We start from the raw sequence: 20,628 nt of genomic DNA, 5'->3' as shown, positions 1-20,628 counted from the left end.
TACATCTTATTGGTTGCTATGGGTTACTGCACCTGGGCAAACTTAGTGCCTTTTATTACAAATGGGGGTATGTGACTGGTTAGTGAGTGATCCTTTTGAAAAGCCCTGCTCGTTCTGGTAGTGTTCTCTAGAGGTGGGCATGACCATCTAGCTTTTGCACATGCAGCACAATTAGCTGAGCAGGGATTAGTATTTTGTATGCACAGATTTGGCCAATTCACTTGATGGGAAATGTGCTGCCTATTGCGGGTATTGATGCGGATAGTCAGGGATTGCTTCTTTGTTTTCAGTATGATCTCAGCCAGATAGATCCAGCACATTTCCCTGTCAAATAAATGTATAATATAATAAAATAAACTGCCTGGCAAGGATGTTAGGAAGATCAGAGTACAAAACACCGTGTTTGCCACCAGACTTTGCCTTGGCTAAGCTGCCATTGTCTCAGGCTATTTGCCTCAGCCTTCTGTCTCACTTCCTGTTATGCATACTTTATTTACAATAATCCAAAAATAAACACAACCAGTTAATGAATGGAGAGCATGGAGATGTCATTAGGCAAATGCCAAGAAATAGCAAAGATGATACCAATTGAAAGATTATCATTTATCATTAGCTTACCACTTATGCCCCCAATGAAGCTGTAAATGTATTGAGACACGCAGGGTTAGATATAAATTAACCATGGTAGACCCAAACAGTCTCAATGTAAACAGGCAGGGCGTTTACATGGGCCATGGGGGTGGTATAGGTAATTGAAAATGCTGAAAGGAGATAGTGCTGTCCTACTAGCCCACAGAATTCTTGTATTTTAAAAGGTCACATAGCTTATAAGGTAACATTACTTTGTTTGTTTCCATGACCATTTCCACTTGTTTTTCTCCTTCTTCCCATAATGACCAAACAGCTTGTACAAAAAACTGACATTTTATTTGAATGATCAGTCATTTAAATAACAAAAATATTTTTTTTAAAAAAAATAGAGGATTTCCACAGTCAGCATTCCTTATTGTAAAAGTCAAATAGCAACAATATAAATATGAGCTTTTTGCATCAGGCTTTTTAGGGCTTCTATTTTACACCTATAGGAACTGCAATATTTAAGTATAAGGGCATATCTCTTGGGATACAGTTACTAAATATAAAGTGCTTTTCCACTACTGCAATCTTTCTTGTGTGTTAATTTAACATGGAAGAAAGTGGCTTTGATAAGTCAAATACATCAGTAATTCTAATTTAATAATAAATATTGTCCACCTTGCCACAAATAAAATCTTCTAGCTTCCTGTGGGAGCTGCACTTCGTGAATACTGTGTGGCCCAAGTTGGGCATGGCTGGATTAGAGCTTTTGCATAGAAGTTTTGTGGCCTGATATCAACGTTCTCCAGACTCGAGATTTTTGTGTACTTTAAGTACAGCGAACATACGGATAGCCTACTAAAAACAAGCACAAGCTTATTCCAAATATTGGGAATGTTCCTTTACAGTCGGCCATGACATAGCACTAATGATGAACACCCACTACCATTAGGAACAGTAAAAGGGAGTTTCAGGACTGGCTTTCCAGACATATTTACAGCAATGTGGAGTCAGGCCAGTGAACTATAAAAAATGGATCCTGGAGCCCAGGCTTTTCACGGTCTTCTTGCCATTCTTATGCTCACACTGCATACTCCATTCTCTGCTTTGACATCATCATTGCTCTTTTCAGTTGCTCATAAGACACGAACATTACCACATTCCAGGATCCCAGCCGTAGAAACGAAGGTACAAAGCTGCAAATAATAGGAGGCACCATCATTATATCAGTGCCATATTATATCTTACATTCTTTTCTGTTTTAAATTAAGTTTAATATATATATTTTGTTGTTTAATATTATCAATTAAGTTGATAGAATTAGGGGCTGATTTACTAAGACACGATTTCGAATCCGAATTGGAAAAATTCCGATTGGAAACGAACATTTTGCGACTTTTTCGTATTTTTTGCGATTTTTTCGGCGTCTTTGCGTTTTTTTGCGTAAAAACGCAAGTTTTTCGGCGTCTTTACGATTTTTGCGTAAAAACGCGAGTTTTTCGGCGTCTTTACGAAAGTTGCGCAAAGTCGCGATTTTTTCGTAGCGTTAAAACTTGCGCGAAATGTCGCGCCTTTTAAGTTTTAACGCTACGAAAAAGGCGCGACTTTGCGCGCAAGTGTTAACGCTACGAAAAAATCGCGACTTTGCGCAACTTTCGTAAAGACGCCGAAAAACTCGCGTTTTTACGCAAAAATCGTAAAGACGCCGAAAAACTCGTGTTTTTACGCAAAAATCGTAAAGACGCCGAAAAAATCGCAAAATTCGGCCCGTTCGTGGGTTAGTAAATGTGCCCCTTAGAGTAAGTAAAGCTACTACTCTAGGGGCAGATTTAAGTGTGAAATTAGAGTTCACCACAGTAAAATTCCCCCACTCTATTCGTTCCTATTGGATTTTTAGAGGCATATTTTTTTCAACTGGTGAAAGTTGAACTATTTGCTATACACACCTCTAACAATCCTATAGGAATGACGAGAGTAGGAGAATTTTACTGTGGTGAGCTCTAATTTCACAGTAAATCTGCCCCAATGAGTTGGAGCTAGCATTACAATTCTGTTCATATGGCTTTATTAAATTGCTGACTATAGGAATAGAACATATAAAATGTCTTTCTTTTGTATTTGCCATGCAGCCTTTGCTTATTCGCTACACTTGCATGCATATGTTCTTACCCCTTATAAAAAGCTGTTGGTCCCTCCTTGGTGATCATAGTCCAGGCACAATTTAGAGCTGATTTGTACTGGCCTGGAGGGGAATTCATATATCTGGTCTTTACAACATCTACTGGAGAGGCAATAACTGTAGTACAGAACCCAGCCCCAAAAGCTGACACAAAATGGCATGGAAGATTATCTAAAAACACAAAGGGAGGCAAGAATTACAAGAGGAAAAATATAGGGAGGGCTTCAAAACACACTAAAGACAGCAGTATTCCATCAGCATCATAAACCGTCAGTATTGATTTGAACTCAGTCTTCCTGAATTCTGTTTTGCATACACAATTACATTGCATGTCATAAATCATATCTGTTCTATGATAAAATGCCTTATTTATTGAACTGTCATAGTTATATATACAGAATATGGAAGTCTGCATTCATTTTAATATTTGCCTGCAAATGTAAAAACCCTTGGAATACGGCCAGAAGCATTGACCTTTGAAGGAGAAGGAAAGCGCAATTTAATGCGGGGATGTCAATATGTTAGACTGTAACCTTTAGGGCTATTCGTATAGGAAGTATAGTAAAACTTCAGATGGTGCTACACTGCTTGTGCGAATGCGCCTGGATACTGCAAGGGATCCCTGAGAAATCCTTGAAGATGGCGGTACTCAAAGGAACAGTCCTTTTCCCTTGAGAATCATTGTGTGTTAGAAAGTGTGTTCTAAGGGCCAGTGTTTTTTTTTTTTTTTTTCTTTCTTCTTCGCTCATTGAACAATGCACAGGTAGGGTGAGATCTTACTGTAAATGTCTTTTTCTGCAACCCCTCCGCCCCCAAATACATAAAGGTTATAAAAGGAATGCTTACCCGTCATTAGTTTGTAGTAAAGCAGATTTTCTTTTATCACATCATATGTCACCAGTTCAGTACAGTTGACTATGGCATTCCTTGTTACGTTTGGAAAAGTTCCTGTTTGAAGACAAATGCAAACTTAAATTTTAGCTCTAAATGGGTCTTCATGTGTTTGTGTAGAACAGCCAGAATATCTAGTGCTATAGCACAGTTGTTCATCTGTTCATCTATTCCAGCAGGATAGCATGTATACAATACAGTGCTACGATTTACCCTTGTAAATCTTAATAGGACCCTAATAGTACATTTTGATTTAATCACTACAGTAAAGTAATGCTAATTTAGTCCCTTGCAAAAAAAAAAAAAACCTTACAATACAAATGTGTTGATTATTCCATTTAAAGAGCATGGTTATAGTACTAAGGTACTGATCTATTAATTTGTATGAGTATGATGATGATTAATTTGTATGATGTATGATGTGACGTGTATAGGTACCTTTCCAAAGGCCTCTTACACCTTCCTTCTTGGCTATGGTTTTATAGGCGTCCATAGTGCCATTGTATCGCCTTTTGACTCCTTGAAGATTGGCTTGGGCTTGGAATCTGACTTTTACCACATCTGTGGGTTGAGCTACGGTTACAGCAAGTGCCCCTGTTGTGCAGCCAGCTAGTATCCGGCTTCCAATCCCAGCTTCTGTTCAAAAAGAATAGAGGTCTGTTAATGTAATAGTCGCTATGCTGAGACCATCTCAGCACCAATTTCTGTTGTGAACACTGTTGTGAACATTTGAATGTTCTAATTAGCCTTTACTTGGAAAATACAGTTTGCTCTATCCCAGTCACTGATTTCAATTGTGATCTACAATTCAAGGTTTGTTACATAAGGGCACATCAAACAAAATGGCCCAAACAACCAATGGAAAATGACATTGTATTTTTAGCCTAAGAATATAAGGGGTATTGCATGCAAGAATATAAGTACACACATATATATATATATATATATATATATATATATATATATATATATATATATATATATATATATATAATATAAAGTACATCATTCTTCTGAACTGACTTACTTTCTTTCCCATTGGTGTAGAAGAGCTTTACTGTGTCATAAAGACCAATGCGAATGGAGGCGAAGCTCATCTGTCTCTGGAGCCCAGCTACCAATCCATTGTATAGGCTTTTGGGCCCTTCAGTCTTCACTATGGTGCTTATAGTTCCAAAAACTCCTTTGTACCGAATTCCATTGGCAGCACCAGATCCAGTTGTCTCTCCTTGAATCTAAATTTTAGGAAAGAAATTTGAAGTTGGGTCCATTGTTCAGTTTTGATGAAAAGCATTAAATCACATTTTGACTGGGCCAATATTTGGGTGAATGCACAACCTTAAATAAGGTGGCTTTATAAAATATATTCGCATAAAACAACATTACTTGATGAAGCTTAAACATCTAGAAGCACAAAAATGCAGGGCCAGGTCATTTTAACAAACAGGCATTTGCCCAGGGCCCACCAGGATAGGGGGCCCATCAGCGCACCTCTCATCTGGGATAACTTTTGGCAGAAGCTTCCTGCAGACATAGCAGACTCTGCATTTTAATCGCTAAATCAGTATGGACTTATCACTTATTTGCCTTTTTTCTTGTGGCATCACAATTTTGTAATTTTTGTGCTTCCAGGGCTGTTGGGCCAGGGTGGCACATCTGGGGATCATGTGTACTTTAGTAAGTTTAGACCATTTCTTCAATGCCTTGAAATGCTTAAGGGTCATTGTATCACAAATTTCTTGGCTAGTGGGTGGCCCACCAGTGAAATTTTGGCCAGGGCCCACTGATACCTTAAAGGTCAACGTGCCCCTGAGAATTTCCTGGTGGAAGAAATGGGGACAAACCTCTCATGCGCTACACTAGACATCCTACACTGCCCAAATAAATAAATTTCCTTTGCTTTATTTGCTATTTCACTCCGTTGCTCAGAACACACACTACCCAAATAAAAAAGGGCGTTATCATTACCTGAAGCCTGACTTTGGCCGTGTCCAGTGGGAAGGTGAAGAGGTCCGCTATGCACGCGGCTGTGCCTGCAGCAATGAATTTAACAGCTGGGGTAGGAGGGACGTCTGAAGGCTTTAGACCCACCATCTTTGTTCAGTTAAAGGCAGTGCTAGGGACCAAACAGATAGACATTTCAGAGATACAGCAGTACTGACAAGGCAACTGACCAGTCATTGACATGAAGCAAACATGAAGCAGAATAAATCATAAAGAGAATAATATAGAAGTTCTACAGGCTTTCAGCTTATCTTAATTTTCATAGCCGCCTCACATATTATATACACAATTTACTGGCTTTTTATATTTGTTGCACAAAATTGAAGCACTGGGAGAGAACTGTGAGGAAAGGTGGCACACAAATTATTGATGGACTCTTGATTCATGAATTGTCACGTAGCCCAGCATTAAATGGTGTGTATAACATTAACAGATAGTGTGAAGTATTTTATAATGGAACAAACACAAAGGGGCTGATTTACTAACCCACGAATTCGAATCCGAATTGGAAAAATTCCGATTGGAAAACGAACATTTTGCGACTTTTTCGTATTTTTTGCGATTTTTTCGGCGCCTTTACGACTTTTCGGAAATTATCGCGACTTTTGCGTTACCAATACGATTTGCGCGAAAAAACGCGAGTTTTTCGTAGCCATTCCGAAAGTTGCGATTTTTTCGTAGCGTTAAAACTTGCGCAAAAAGTTGAGATTTTTTCGTAGTGTTAAAACTTGCGCAAAACTTCGCGCCTTTTAAGTTTTAACGCTACGAAAAAAGCGCAACTTTTCACGCAAGTTTTAACGCTACGAAAAAATCGCAACTTTCGGAATGGCTACGAAAAACTCGCGATAATTTTTCCGCAAAAATCGTATTGGTAACGAAAAAGTCGCGATAATTTTCCGAAAAAATCGCAAAATACCGATCATTACGAAAAAAATGCACTCGGACGCATTCGGCCCGTTCGTGAGTAAGTAAATGGGCCCCAAAGTGTGTAAATGAAGCATTTCCAATTAAGGTAGGGTCCCCGTGCTAATTTTGCACAGGGGCCTGTAACCTCTTATTACACCACTACATACATAATGGATCAGTAACACAAAAACTTACCAGAGAACCAATGGTTTATGTTATGGTTTAGTGCAGGGCTGTCCAATTTGAGGCGCACAGGCTGAATGTGGCCCTCCACAGGATTTTTAAGGCCCCTAGTCTGCTCAAAGGCATCATAGACTTCACTATATGACATCATCATTTTAATGTAATACAGCCCTCCAACATGCTGTATGATATAACCATCCCACTATTTGTAATAAGTTGGACAGCGCTGCTGTAGTGCATTTGGGAATTCCTGAGGCAGAGCCTCTGATCAACCTGCCCTGTGCCAGGGAACTTGTAAATCAGCCCAGCACTATAAAATGTTCTTTTAACTACATTGTGATGAAGAATAAAATAAACTGTGATCATACACACTGTTTCCATGTAAACAGATTTATCATATTTTCTATTGAATGTTTCTCCAAAGAACAGGAATAATTAACAGGTAGCCTTTCATGAACTACAAGTCCAGAATTAGCCTCAGCTAATGCTGGGAGTCACATTGTAGCAGTAGTCAGAAATCTATACCCTTTACACCCTTACTGCAAAGTGCAACACTTTCTTAATATTATACTTGCCACTATCAGGGCAGTCAGTTATACACATTTTTATTAGCGTAACTGATAATACCTTTGCTGTTCTTAGTTTCATTTAAATACAACAATATACTTCTTTGGACAGTGTATTATTGCTTACTTTATTACACTACAAAACCATTTATTAAATAGGAGGCAAGGGCCAGGAGCCCAGCGAATAGAAATTTCCACACAGAGCTATTTAATAATAACACCATTTAAAAATAAACTATTGAAATGTAACTATGTATATGAAGAAGTGGCTTAGAATGACATTTTCCACTATTATGTAAAACACAGTTTTGTTTTTCTGCTGTGAAATACTGTTTTCAAACTTATATACTGAATAATGCAGGGCTCATTAAAATGAATTACTATTCAAGCTACATGAAAAGGAAGAAAATACTGTTAATACTTACAGCTCACACTGGAGAGTTGTCTTCTTGGTTCTGCTTGTGTTTGTGGGTTAGAACCCCTCCAGTGCATCTATCCCATGAGCTGTATCACTTATATAGAGCTTGCCTGCGGTGATGTCACTGCTGGGAACTTCAGAAGGAGGCTGTACCTCTGCCAGGCTCTGCCCATACTCTGTCTGTCCTACAGTGCAGAAAGCAGCAAAAAAGAAAGACATATATCTGGTAGCACCTACAGAGTAAACTTAACTATAGCAGCTATGAAAAACATGAAAAAGATGTTAAAGTTGATATATTATCTAATTACATGGTTAACTCCTAGCTTGCTGCACAACACTTTTTGAACCAACCTTATTATATCCTGAGCAATATGACAATACTTAATCAGCCTTATAAAAATTATAAAAAATATTAGCGCTCAGTACTTGGTGGTGAGCCACCATAACTTTTTTTAGTGGGAATTACCTGAAAGCTGAAAGCATAAATCATACTCATTTGAAACTAATGGCAGTTTATCACAAACTGATAAAGGTATGGGATCCTTTATCCAGAAACCTGTTATCCAGAAAGTTCCAAATTACGGAAAGACCATCTCCCATAGACTTCATTATTAGCAAATAATTACAATTTTTAAAAATGATTTCCTTTTTCTCTGTAATAATAAAACAGTACTTGATCCCAACTAAGATGATTTTTAGCAGACTTAAGTTATGGAGATCCAAATTACGGAAAGATCCCTTATCCTGAAAACCCCAGGTCCCAAGCATTCTGGATAACAGGTCCCATACCTGTACTCTTGTATTGGTTGTAATTCTTGTATGTAATATGCATGTTTGTGTGTATTATACACCCATTTATTGTAAAGTGCAGAAAAATACTGTATGTTAAAAGTGTTAAAGGAGAAGGGTGGGTCAAATCACTGGGAGGGGGTGACAAAATGTTAGGATGTGATTGCAATCACTTGCCTTAAACTCTGGCTGGTGCTCCTGTAAAACTGTAGATCCTCTTCCTTCTCTTGTCTGTCTTCAGGATCCCGGGGCACCCCCCAGTGATTGTACCTTTCCTTCTCCTTAATGATAAAAATAATAATACATTTATAAATGGTACTGAAAATAAAATAGGATTGTTTTGGTTCCGATAAGGATTAATTATATCTTAGTTGGGATCAAGTACAAGGTACTGTTTTATTATTATAGAGAAAAAGGAAATCATTATTTGATTAAAATTGAGTCAATGGGAGATGGCCTTTCTGTAATTCTGAACTTTCTGGATAATAGGTTTCATGATAAGGGGTCCGATGCCTGCACTACATTCTGGTGGTGACCATGTCAGTGCCCTTTTATCATTTTCTTGTCCTTTATTTCCATAGTGTTCATGCGCTTCCCAGTGTTCTTGGAGAGTAGGAGGTTGTGTGGTGATTATAGGAGTAGAGTGATCAATGATGTTTTACAATTGGAATGTATCATCTTGGCCACCTGAGCTATGCACCCTTTCACCCATATCATGGCTCTGATTGCACCCTACAGCCTGGGTCTGGGTATATTTGGGTGCATTTCAATGGAACACCAATTCTGGTGCAAATGACAGGGAGCAGGCAACTGAGCAGTTACTGCAGGTGGATGGCTGGAGGAAAGAGCAACTCTTATAAATTCCATGTGAGTTGATGTTTGTGGATCCCTCTTTTATGGCCTTCATGCCTTCCAATGCAAATCACTGACACAGTATTATACCCTTACACTGCACAATAGTCATTAATAGCCTGAAAATAGGTATCTTTTTAAATGGTGCTTTTTGATGTCAGGGCCATTAGTACTAGTTGGCATGCCCCTGATCTTTTATCAGCCACTGCCAAAAACTCTGTCCACAATCCACATACACCCCAGAGGCCCCCATTGCATTAATTAGTTAGTACCAGGTGATAGCAGAATCTGCCCACTGGAAAGAAAATTGCCAGGATGGAAGAAGCATCATTCCACCTAACCAGTAAGGCAGCAGTTTAGGTCACCTCGACATCAGTTTTAGCCAGGGGCCCCCTTAGCTCATAAGAAGGTTACAGATATAGGAAAACATAACATTACCAGCCATAGATCCAACAATTTCTATGGTACCAAATGTGTTTTCACCCTAAGTGCTAAATTGACATTTAGGCTTGACTTTCAAGCAGTAGCAGAACTGGATGCCCACTGGTCCATGGTCAAATTAGTCACCTGACCTCCCCTTACCCACCTGGAACTACCTGCTGCCATGTCATGACCTATGTGGGCTGATCTAGGCGTAGTATTACCTCCTGCCACCCTGGTACTTGTGCCACTGCTTCTAGGTGTATCCAGGAGAGCAAATGCCATTCTCCCCAAATCTCACCATGAATGGCCTTTAAACTAAGATTATCTGCCACTTCCCAAGACCCTCCTGGGGGAGCCAGATCCACAGGGAAAGGGAATGTTTCTGCAGTTTACAGAGAGCAGCTGGATACAAATCTATTTGTATCCATGTACAGAAAGTAATATACAGAAGGGTTAGAAGTTAAAATCAAATGTAATTTGATATTATGTGCATAATTTCCTTTAGTATTTTGTAGGGGGAAAAAGAAAGGATATGCTCTGTCATTAATTGGTAAAAGTAGGACATAGTTTATCAGAGCCTGTGTCGTGTCTCAGTGACTCAGTGACTCAGTGTCTGTCCTTGGAGGCTCGCCTGGTGCAGCCAATAAGAGAGGGGGCTCATGCTTCTGCTCCAATTACTGGATCGGCTGCTTAAAGGCTGTATCTTCCTAGCGGAGGTAGGGAAGGGGTAGGGAAGGGGTAGGGAAGGGGTGTGCGATGGCCACAGAGGACAAGAAAACAATGTCTTAATAAGTAACCTGACCAGTACAGAGATCGCTAAGGCACTTTAGAGGATCATAATCTTACAGAAAACAATCGTGAAAAAAACATGTTTTTGCAAGAGTTACTTAGCATCCTGCAAAGGTCCCTTTAGCATTTATAAGGATATTATATCATAAGTAATTGCTGTATTGGGCAAACAGTAATACTTCATCACCCATGCAAGGGAGACAAGGTCTGTTGACCCAAATTAATATTAACCTGTAACACATTGGCTTTTTGTGAGCATTGCCACCTGGCTGATATTTTACCACCCTGGCCAGTAAAAATGACGCTTGATCCCAATGTAGTTAATAGGGAAGAAAGTAAAATATTTCTAGATTCTTTTTTTCCCCAGAAAAGGTGGCAACCCTACTTCCTGCGTCATTTAATATACATTGTGTAATAATGTGTTATTGAACTGTGTAATGTGCCATAGACACAGGGGCATTCTGGCCCCTAGTGCATGAAAACCGACCAATGTATTTTGTATGGAAAAAACACAGCAAGAAATGCCCATTGACTTCAATACGTTTCACTAATTTTTCCATGGTTTTGCAATTTTTTGGGTTCAGTTAGTTCACTGGGTGCTTACTTTTTACACCCCCCACTAATTATACTTTCCCTTCTCTTTTAAACATGGAAGTGCAGCAACACATATACCCTAATTTGTTGATCATATATTTTCTTACATCAATCAACATGGCTTCCTTTCTTTTTAACCCCTTACTAAACAGGCGGGTTCAAATAAATTCTGTTTTCCTGTGTGTGTTTTCTTACCTTTAGCATTCCTTTCTGCACCTCTGCAGTTTGGGCAGATAGGGTAATTAGTTAGAATGACAGTCTGCTATCTGAATAGTAAAGGGCCTCATTAGAAAATTAACATGCATGTAAATTATTATATATATAAAGATTATAGATCAGGCTGATTTAAAACTACTTTTCAGCTTTGATTGCATTGTTTGGTGGATATTCTCCCTCCATAACCCTGGGAGCTAAAAGATGAGTTTTAATTTTGTGAAAATGATGAACATTGTGGTTCTGCTGGAGTCCCAAATATTGTCTTTCCCTGGTGCAGATTATAGTTCTCTTGTAGCTGTACTAACTTGCCAGTACACATTTCCATTATCAAATCTCACTAGACATTCCTGACACCCCAACCCACACCCCATCAGAACCTAATGATAAGATTGGCACTGGAATAAATATGTTATTTCCACAATTATTGCCTTTTAGATTCTTGTTCCATGCAAGCAAAGGTTACATAATGAAACCACCATAAATCAATCTGTGTCCAAAGAGCAGAAGTTTCTAAGTTCAGAAAAACATTCCTCCAATGTCAGTTGTATTTTTCTTAGTTTTTTGTTGTAGAAACACTTGGACAATAATATGATACTGTGAATAGTGTTATTATCTTTATTGTACAGTGGAAAAACATGAGAAGCCTACTTCTTAACAAACTAAGTACTAACCAAGGCTCTTTTGGTGAGTAAAAAAGGCAGTATTCCAAAAATTAGCCAGTTCTACCCTATATGAGCTGTAAACAAATTTATAGAATAAAGGAATACTGTCAGGGGAAAACATGTGTTTTTCAAAACACATTGGTTAATAGTGCTTCTCCAGAAGAATCCTGCATTGAAATCCATTTTTGAAAAACACAAACAGATTTTTTTACTATTTAGTTTTGAAATTTCACATGGGGCTAGCCATATTCTTCATTTCCCAGGGTGCCATGTGACCTGTGGTCTGTAAAACTTCAGTCACACTTTACTGCTGAGATGCAAGTTGGAGTGATATCACCCCCCCCCCCCCTTCCAGAAGTCGATTAGCAGAACAATGGGAAAGAGAAAAATTGCAGCTCCCAGTAGATATCACAATAGCACTAAATAGTAAGAAATCCAAGTCCGGCTTGGGACTCCCCCAGTAAAATTGGAGTAGGAGAAACAATAGGTTACCTGAAAGCAGTTCTAATGTGTAGCGCTGGCTCTTTCTGAAAGCTCAGACTTAGGCACAATGCACTGAGATGGCACCTACACACCATTAGTACAGCTAAAAAAATACAATTGTTGGTTGAAGAATCAGCAGCTTTTATTGTGCCATGTATGACTAGCTTTACTCACACAGACGAACGGAGGGACAGACATCCGTCTAATCTATCTACACACATACATATATATATATATATACACATACATGTACAGTGGTGTGAAAAACTATTTGCCCCCTTTCTGATTTCTTATTCTTTTGCATGTTTGTCACACTTAAATGTTTCTGCTCATCAAAAACCGTTAACTATTAGTCAAAGATAACATAATTGAACACAAAATGCAGTTTTTAAATGAAGGTTCACGTTATTAAGGGAGAAAAAAAACTCCAAATCTACATGGCCCTATGTGAAAAAGTAATTGCCCCCTTGTTAAAAAATAACTTAACTGTGGTTTATCAATTTCAATTTTCAATTTCAATATCAATTTCTGTAGTCACCCCCAGGCCTGATTACTGCCACACCTGTTTCAATCAAGAAATCACTTAAATAGGAGCTACCTGACACAGAGAAGTAGACCAAAAGCACCTCAAAAGCTAGACATCATGCCAAGATCCAAAGAAATTCAGGAACAAATGAGAACAAAAGTAATTGAGATCTATCAGTCTGGTAAAGGTTATAAAGCCATTTCTAAAGCTTTGGGACTCCAGCAAACCACAGTGAGAGCCATTATCCACAAATGGCAAAAACATGGAACAGTGGTGAACCTTCCCAGGAGTGGCCGGCCGACCAAAATTACCCCAAGAGCGCAGAGACAACTCATCCGAGAGGCCACAAAAGACCCCAGGACAACATCTAAAGAACTGCAGGCCTCACTTGCCTCAATTAAGGTCAGTGTTCACGACTCCACCATAAGAAAGAGACTGGGCAAAAACGGCCTGCATGGCAGATTTCCAAGGCGCAAACCACTTTTAAGCAAAAAGAACATTATGGCTCGTCTCAATTTTGCTAAAAAACATCTCAATGATTGCCAAGACTTTTGGGAAAATACCTTGTGGACCGACGAGACAAAAGTTGAACTTTTTGGAAGGTGCGTGTCCCGTTACATCTGGCGTAAAAGTAACACAGCATTTCAGAAAAAGAACATCATACCAACAGTAAAATATGGTGGTGGTAGTGTGATGGTCTGGGGTTGTTTTGCTGCTTCAGGACCTGGAAGGCTTGCTGTGATAGATGGAACCATGAATTCTACTGTCTACCAAAAAATCCTGAAGGAGAATGTCCGGCCATCTGTTCGTCAACTCAAGCTGAAGCGATCTTGGGTGCTGCAGCAGGACAATGACCCAAAACAAACCAGCAAATCCACCTCTGAATGGCTGAAGAAAAACAAAATGAAGACTTTGGAGTGGCCTAGTCAAAGTCCTGACCTGAATCCTATTGAGATGTTGTGGCATGACCTTAAAAAGGCGGTTCATGCTAGAAAACCCACAAATAAAGCTGAATTACAACAATTCTGCAAAGATGAGTGGGCCAAAATTCCTCCAGAGCGCTGTAAAGGACTCGTTGCAAGTTATCGCAAACGCTTGATTGCAGTTATTGCTGCTAAGGGTGGCCCAACCAGTTATTAGGTTCAGGGGGCAATTACTTTTTCACACAGGGCCATGTAGGTTTGGATTTTTTTTCTCCCTAAATAATAAAAACCCTCATTTAAAAACTGCATTTTGTGTTTACTTGTGTTATCTTTGACTAATAGTTAAATGTGTTTGATGATCAGAAACATTTTGTGTGACAAACATGCAAAAGAATAAGAAATCAGGAAGGGGGCAAATAGTTTTTCACACCACTGTATATGTAGATAAGCTTAGGTACCTAGTTTATTGTAGGTACCTAGCATTGTCCCGAGGATTATATATATTCAATATAATAGAATTGAAAAAAAAAAAGAACTATGAATTGCTAAACGTTTGTGCTGCTGAGTAGTACTTCAATACTATTGAAAGCCAATAAGGCTTGTAGTCAAATGGACCACAACATGAGGATCCTGTGGATTTGGGGCAGGCAGCTGGATTTTCACGTTACACAGTTTTAAGCATGCTATGTAAAGTGAGGGTATGTTTTATCCCGAATGATCTTATCACTTAGTGACATTCGAAAATTGTAATCAATTTCAGTAAACATATCTCACTAATTGCTACTATATCTGGACAGTATTTGTCTTGCACTTGTGTTGTTACCAAGAAAGAATAAGAAAGAAAGACATAGTAAAGCCCAAGCTTATTCTAGAAAAGGTGGTAAAGCTAGTTATCCAAATCTAAATCAGGTATTAGTGTTCAAGATTTTGTAAGAACTCTGACTCGCTGAGCTACTAGTAGAAGCTACTTGTCATTGCTACTAAAATAGACAATGCTGATCATTTACTGATAATTGTCTCTACTTGTGTTTTAGCAGAGGCAATCCTCAATATTGTCTAAGGCAGGGTATTTTCTGGCATTTAGTAGCTGTGATAAGTACCGTGTATAATCGAATATAAGCCAATCCAAATATAAAGGTACCTAATTTTAGAAAACTGGAAAAACATATTGACTCGAGTATAAGCCTAGGGTGGGAAATGCAGCCGCTACTGCTAAGTTTCAATTATTAGAATAAATACCAATAAAATTACATTAATTGAGGCATTAGTGGGGTATATGTTTTTAAATATTTATTTCAAACAGTATTCACCTGTATTAGCAACGCTGATCACATGATATGGATATACCTGATCAGTATTGCTTATACCGGTAAATACTGTACTTAGATACTAATTATAGGTAATTATTGATTGATTAAAGTAAAACACACATGAGATATTGACATTGATATCTAGGTATAACTAGTACCATGAAACTGCAGGGCCTGGATTAATTGCAGGAGCACGTAACGTCACTTCCGCCCAGGCTCGCAGAAGAGCGCACTATTAGTGGGGCTGGCGGGAGCGGCGGGAATGGGAAACGCTGGCAGGGGGTCCCAGGAGAGAAGTGGGCAAGCAGGGGGCGCGTGACATTACTTACACCCAGGCACACAGAATAGCGCACTATTAGGTAGCCTGGCGGGGCACGTGGGGCTGGCAAGAGGGAATGGAAATCGCTGGCAGGGGGCTTGTGCAGGTCAGACTTTTGTGTGTCCCAAAAAATGTGTGTATTTCATGCGACTCGAGTATAAGCCAAGGGTGACTTTTTCAGCACATTTTGGGTGCTGAAAAACACAGCTTATACTCGAGTATATATGGTAGCTGCTACTAAGTAGCACTGTGTGTCTTCACCCTAAAAGTTTAAACCCATTTAAACTCACATACTGAGCAGTGGAGAGAGGTCCCCATTGTGCAGTATGTGAGCAAAATTGCTGTGCGGCTTGGGCGGCATGTTGCCCCTACATTTATGCTGCCCTAGGCCCAGGCCTTTGTGGTCTTGCCACAAATCCGGCCCTGCCTGGAAATAGTCACTGTAACTAAAAGTCAAGCAGTTGGGAGAGATGGGGAATGTAGAAAACACCCGGCGCTGGTACCAGCATTATATAGTCGAATTAGAAAAGTGAATTTGCCTAGTGCTAATAAAGCCTGTCCAGGATAACATCAGGTATATCCCATATCAGTAATAATGATCAAGTCTGTATAGCAGAGCCGATAAAGATTGAGAAAGAGTTATGTCCGTGACTGTAATGTCATCACTTAGACTCAGCTTTGACCTGATCGCCAGATACCGCTTCATTTGAACTTTTTCCTTTTTTTTTTTGTTCATAAACACCTTGTGCTGAGTCTGCCACATTGTCCTAGGAGAGCCGCTCCACTTCTGTACTTTCACCCCAGCTATCACTGATTTTTATGATGCACACCCCTAGTTAGAGCACTTGGTGACTGAATGTGGGTGTGTGAGAGGCAGGTCCAGTACGTAACCCTATCTGAAGACTAACAACTTACCTGCCCAGAGGAAACGCAATAAACCAGGCATTCATAACTGACAGCTCCAGATACAGCTGAGCAGCTCTAGAAATTGTGTCATTGCCAGCAGTTCTTGGGAAGCAACACACTTTTTAGCATTTTAATGAAAGTGTTACCTTCAAGTGCATTTTGCCAATAACTTTGTAAATAAATTTTTCAGCCAAAACCTGCACCAAACCTGGAATTCAGTGCATTCCTTGAAGTATGTAGCACAGGTAAGGTATCAATTATACAGAATAGTTGGGACCTGTTTTTTTCTAAAAAAAAAAAGCCTACACAAAATACATTTCTCCACCAACATAACATAGTTACCATCAAGTACAAGGTGCTGATATTTTATTACAGTGAAAAAGGAAATCATCAAAGAAAAGCATTGTTTGCTGAAACCTTGAATATTGGAGAAATGTGAATAATAGTCATTTCCAAATAATAGATCCTATACATTAAATGTTTGAAAGAGGCAGAAGGTTACCCTGCTCAACTCACATTAGGTAGGTTCTAGAATTCTGGGTCCTGTAGCTCTGTTATACAGCTGCTAATCTTTGAGAAATGGGCCTTCTTAGCACATACTTTCCTGACACATAGTGATGAGCCAGGCTTGGATTCGCAGCAAATTTCCGCATTTCGGCATTGGCGAATTGTTTCGAGATTCTTCCGTGAAAATTTACTGCAGAAGAATTTGTCACGCATCAAAAAAAAGTTGCGGTCGTGTCAAATTGGGTGCCGTCATGTAAAAAATGGGTGCTGTCGCGTAAAAAAAGACACAGGCGACAAATGTGTTTTGCAAATTTTTAGCTGTTTCGCAAATTTCCTTGCAAATTTTATGGCGAAGAGAAACGGGACAGATTCGCTCATCACTACGGACACATACTTAAGCATTTCCCTTACATTAAATGGCAAGTTCCCAAATGAGTTTTGTCACTAAAGGACTCATTTATGAACACAGCCACAGTGTGCAAACTGCAATTTCAGACCCGGTTTGCCGTGTTTCTTACATAAAATACAGTGTTCCCCCCACAATTCCAGTGTAATTGCAGCCACACACAGCTTTGAGCTTAATGTCATTGTCCAGTTTGGTTAAAATGCACATATTTACAGTTGAACATCATTGCAAATTGGCTGCACTCTGACACTTAAACGTATCTAAGTGAGGATTGCATTATTTTTAGCAATCAGTGTTAAAGTGACATCTGTGCTCCATGGTTTCCCTGCTCTATAGGCCCACTTGCTACAATTCATCACAAGATACACAGGTGGTTACTATACCCATATCCAGTAAATTAGTACGAACATTAGCAAGGGTAATACCCTGCAGATGAGGTGCTAAGTGGTTTAGAGTACTACCCATAGGTCTATGTGTTCATGCTAAAATGTACCAGCAAAATAAAACAATTCTGTTTATAAACCTTAATCTGTAATCTGTAACATAAAACTTTATGTCCCTCAGGAGTTGATATTCAGGATGCAGAGTTATAGGAATTGAGACTTATCTAAACGCTCTATATCTGTGCTGTCCAACTGGTGGTCCCTCATCTCTGGCTGGTGTGTCTTTGTCACACGCTTTAAATGGTATCAGTACTGAGATTAACTGGCCCCCCGCATTGTTCACACCTCATATTCAGGCTGTAAACCCCCTGTATTGTTTAAAAATGTAATCCCCTGTAATGTTCACACCTTTAAGGCCCTGTAATATTCACACCTTTTAGTCCCTGCATTGTTTACACCTCAGACTCAGACTGTAATCACCCACATTGTTCACCTGTTCACACCTCAGACAATGCCGGTATTGTATCACTGTAGGTGCTGGAGTAAACACTATTCATCTTGGCCTGCCCTATTCTGCCTGTGTGTGCCATACTCTGCCTGCCCTGTGCTGCCTGCGTATGCCATACTCTGCCTGCCCTGAGCTGGCTGTGTGTGCCATACTCTGCCTGCCCTGTGCTGCCTGCGTATGCCATACTCTGCCTGCCCTGAGCTGGCTGCATGTGCCATACTCTGCCTGCCCTATGCTGCCTGTGTGTGCCATACTCTGCCTGCCCAACGCTGCCTGTGTGAGCCATACTCTGCCTGCCCTGAGCTGCCTGTGTGTGCCATACTCTGCCTGCCCTACCCTGCCTGTGTGTGCCATACTCGGCCTGCCCTACCCTGCCTGTGTGTACCATACTCTGCCTGCCCTGAGCTGCCTGTGTGTGCCATACTCTGTCTGCCCTATGCTGCCTGTGTGTGCTATACTCTACCTGCCCCACCCTGCCTGTATGTGCTATACTCTACCTGCCCTATGCTGCCTGCGGGAGGTGAACCTAGCGGGGATCTGTTCTGAGAGGTAATCTGTCTCATATGTTTTTTTCTACCTTTTTTTGTTTGGTGTCTCAAATTTAGCCCCTACGGCATGAAGCAAGTGGGACTTTTGGAGATGTTTTAGTGTAACTTTCAATTAAGTGTTTTATAGTTTTAGAATTTTTTTGTGACCATTGTAGTTTCCTGAGTGCCAATATTCCCATGGTGGTTGTTGCTTTTTGTGTTACGCCATGCTGAGGGTCTGGTTCATCTGGATCAATTCCACTTGGTAAGTGTTTTATTTACTACTAGTCATTTTGTGCCTTTATTTTTGGCTTTGCTGTTTTGTGAGTTTGTCAGCATTTGGAAATTCACATGATTGATAGTGAGCACCAACAATTTGTTTTTTTTGGTGTGCTATTGCCATTAATGTGGGTATGATCTTGAAAGCTCTTGTGCTAATATGGGTGTGATTTTAAGTGGGTGTGGTTTAAAAAAAAAAGAAAAGGGAAGTGGTAAAAACTTCTCTGATTACCGCAGGCCAGAAAAATTCCGGCCCTCGCTACCACAGAACTTGGGCAGCACTGCTCTATGTATTTGTAGTAGAAATGGATTCTGCTGTGCTGCTGGTGGGTACAGGGCCTGTGGGACTGACTACTCTTACCTGAGTTATTCTTATTTTGTTCTGACTTGTATTCTGACTATGTATTAAAGGTACAAATCTAGGGAATTTATACAGCTGCATCTTGCTAAAGGTGGCCATCCACTGAAATGGCGAGGTTGCCATACAAGCAGATCTTTCCCCCATATGCCCACCTTAAGGTGGGTGATATCAGATTGATCACATTAACATGATGCAGGGCATTTGGACCAGACCGTATCAATGACTCTTTGCCCCAACCTGCCTGATCCACACCTGCCCAGTTTTTGACCAGATACTGGTTGGGCAGGCCTGTCTGAGGGCCCCATACACGGGCCAATAAACCGCAGACTCAAGACTGTAGGCAGCATTTATCGGCCTGTGTATGGCCACCTTAAGACTTGTACATTAGAATAAACTCAAATTAAACTCAAATTAAGTATCAGGAACAATGTGGGGCCATTAAGAAAGAGTGTTTGCAAAGGGTCTAAATAAAAAAGCCCCGTGGGAAGGGTTTCAGCAAATGCAGTTATCTGTATTCTTCTTAGCAGCACCGACTCCTTTGCAGAAACCTGACAGCTGGAGGAAAGAACAGGGCAAAGTCTAAGAAATCTGGCTTCAACCAGATCCCAGTCTGGATAAAACAAACCTCATCATCAAATTCTCAAAGAAAAACACGCTTGCCAGGTAAATCCCAGAATGCCATATATTTCAGTGTCTGAAGACAAGAGCCGTGTAGTTCACACACGGTGGGTCACAACCAGTTTTTAACCTTCATTTTAGTCTTGTATTAATACAGGAGATTTGCCCCGGATTAAGTAGTTACAGAAATAAACTACCCACATTTCTGTCCCTTCACAATTAAACTAATTTTCACTATAACCACAAAGATCTGAATTGCAAAAGCACAAAAAGGATGCAGAAAAAAAAGACATTTTTTGTATTGTTGCACAAACGCAAGCGTCTAAAAAACTCTGAAAACCTTTAAAACCACAAAGCAAAGAAAGATCTTCCAGTTGTAAAAAAGGATATCTGCTATATGATCTTGAAAGCTTTTAAATGGTGTATTTTTGCTATTGGATTTGGTGTGGTTTTGTCACATATTAAATTGCAAAAAAATCAAGTGTTTTATTGCGACAAAATCGTATTTTGGCTTAAACAAAATG

The 20,628-nt window shown here is 39.8% G+C and overlaps 1 protein-coding gene across 2 annotated transcripts; it reads right to left on the bottom strand.

Moving 5' to 3' along the window:
• Positions 1 to 908: 908 nt before the first annotated feature.
• On the bottom strand, positions 909 to 7,749 carry ucp1 (uncoupling protein 1). 2 transcript variants are annotated; one of them, NM_001113882.1, is given in 7 exon segments: positions 909 to 1,772; positions 2,746 to 2,926; positions 3,602 to 3,703; positions 4,085 to 4,282; positions 4,674 to 4,881; positions 5,615 to 5,762; positions 7,731 to 7,749. In NM_001113882.1, coding segments are annotated over 6 exon segments (930 nt in total). In that variant the 5' UTR covers positions 5,741 to 5,762; positions 7,731 to 7,749; the 3' UTR covers positions 909 to 1,657.
• Between the last annotated feature and the right edge of the window lie 12,879 nt (positions 7,750 to 20,628).

This window comes from Xenopus tropicalis, chromosome 1, assembly GCF_000004195.4.
Source record: "Xenopus tropicalis strain Nigerian chromosome 1, UCB_Xtro_10.0, whole genome shotgun sequence".
Classification (NCBI taxonomy): Eukaryota; Metazoa; Chordata; class Amphibia; order Anura; family Pipidae; genus Xenopus; species Xenopus tropicalis.
Note: the sequence above shows the minus strand (reverse complement) of the source record. Positions and strands in the feature narration are given on the sequence as shown.

Bases quoted from the DNA above. Each gene is read 5' to 3' on its own strand.
- ucp1 (XM_031891636.1), bottom strand. From the start codon at position 5,740: ATGGTGGGTCTAAAGCCTTCAGACGTCCCTCCTACCCCAGCTGTTAAA. The intron at 4,882-5,614 runs GTAATGATAACG...CCTAAAATTTAG, and splicing joins CGGCCAAAGTCAGGCTTCAG to ATTCAAGGAGAGACAACTGG. The intron at 2,927-3,601 runs GTAAGCATTCCT...TTGTGTTTTTAG, and splicing joins TTACTACAAACTAATGACGG to ATAATCTTCCATGCCATTTT.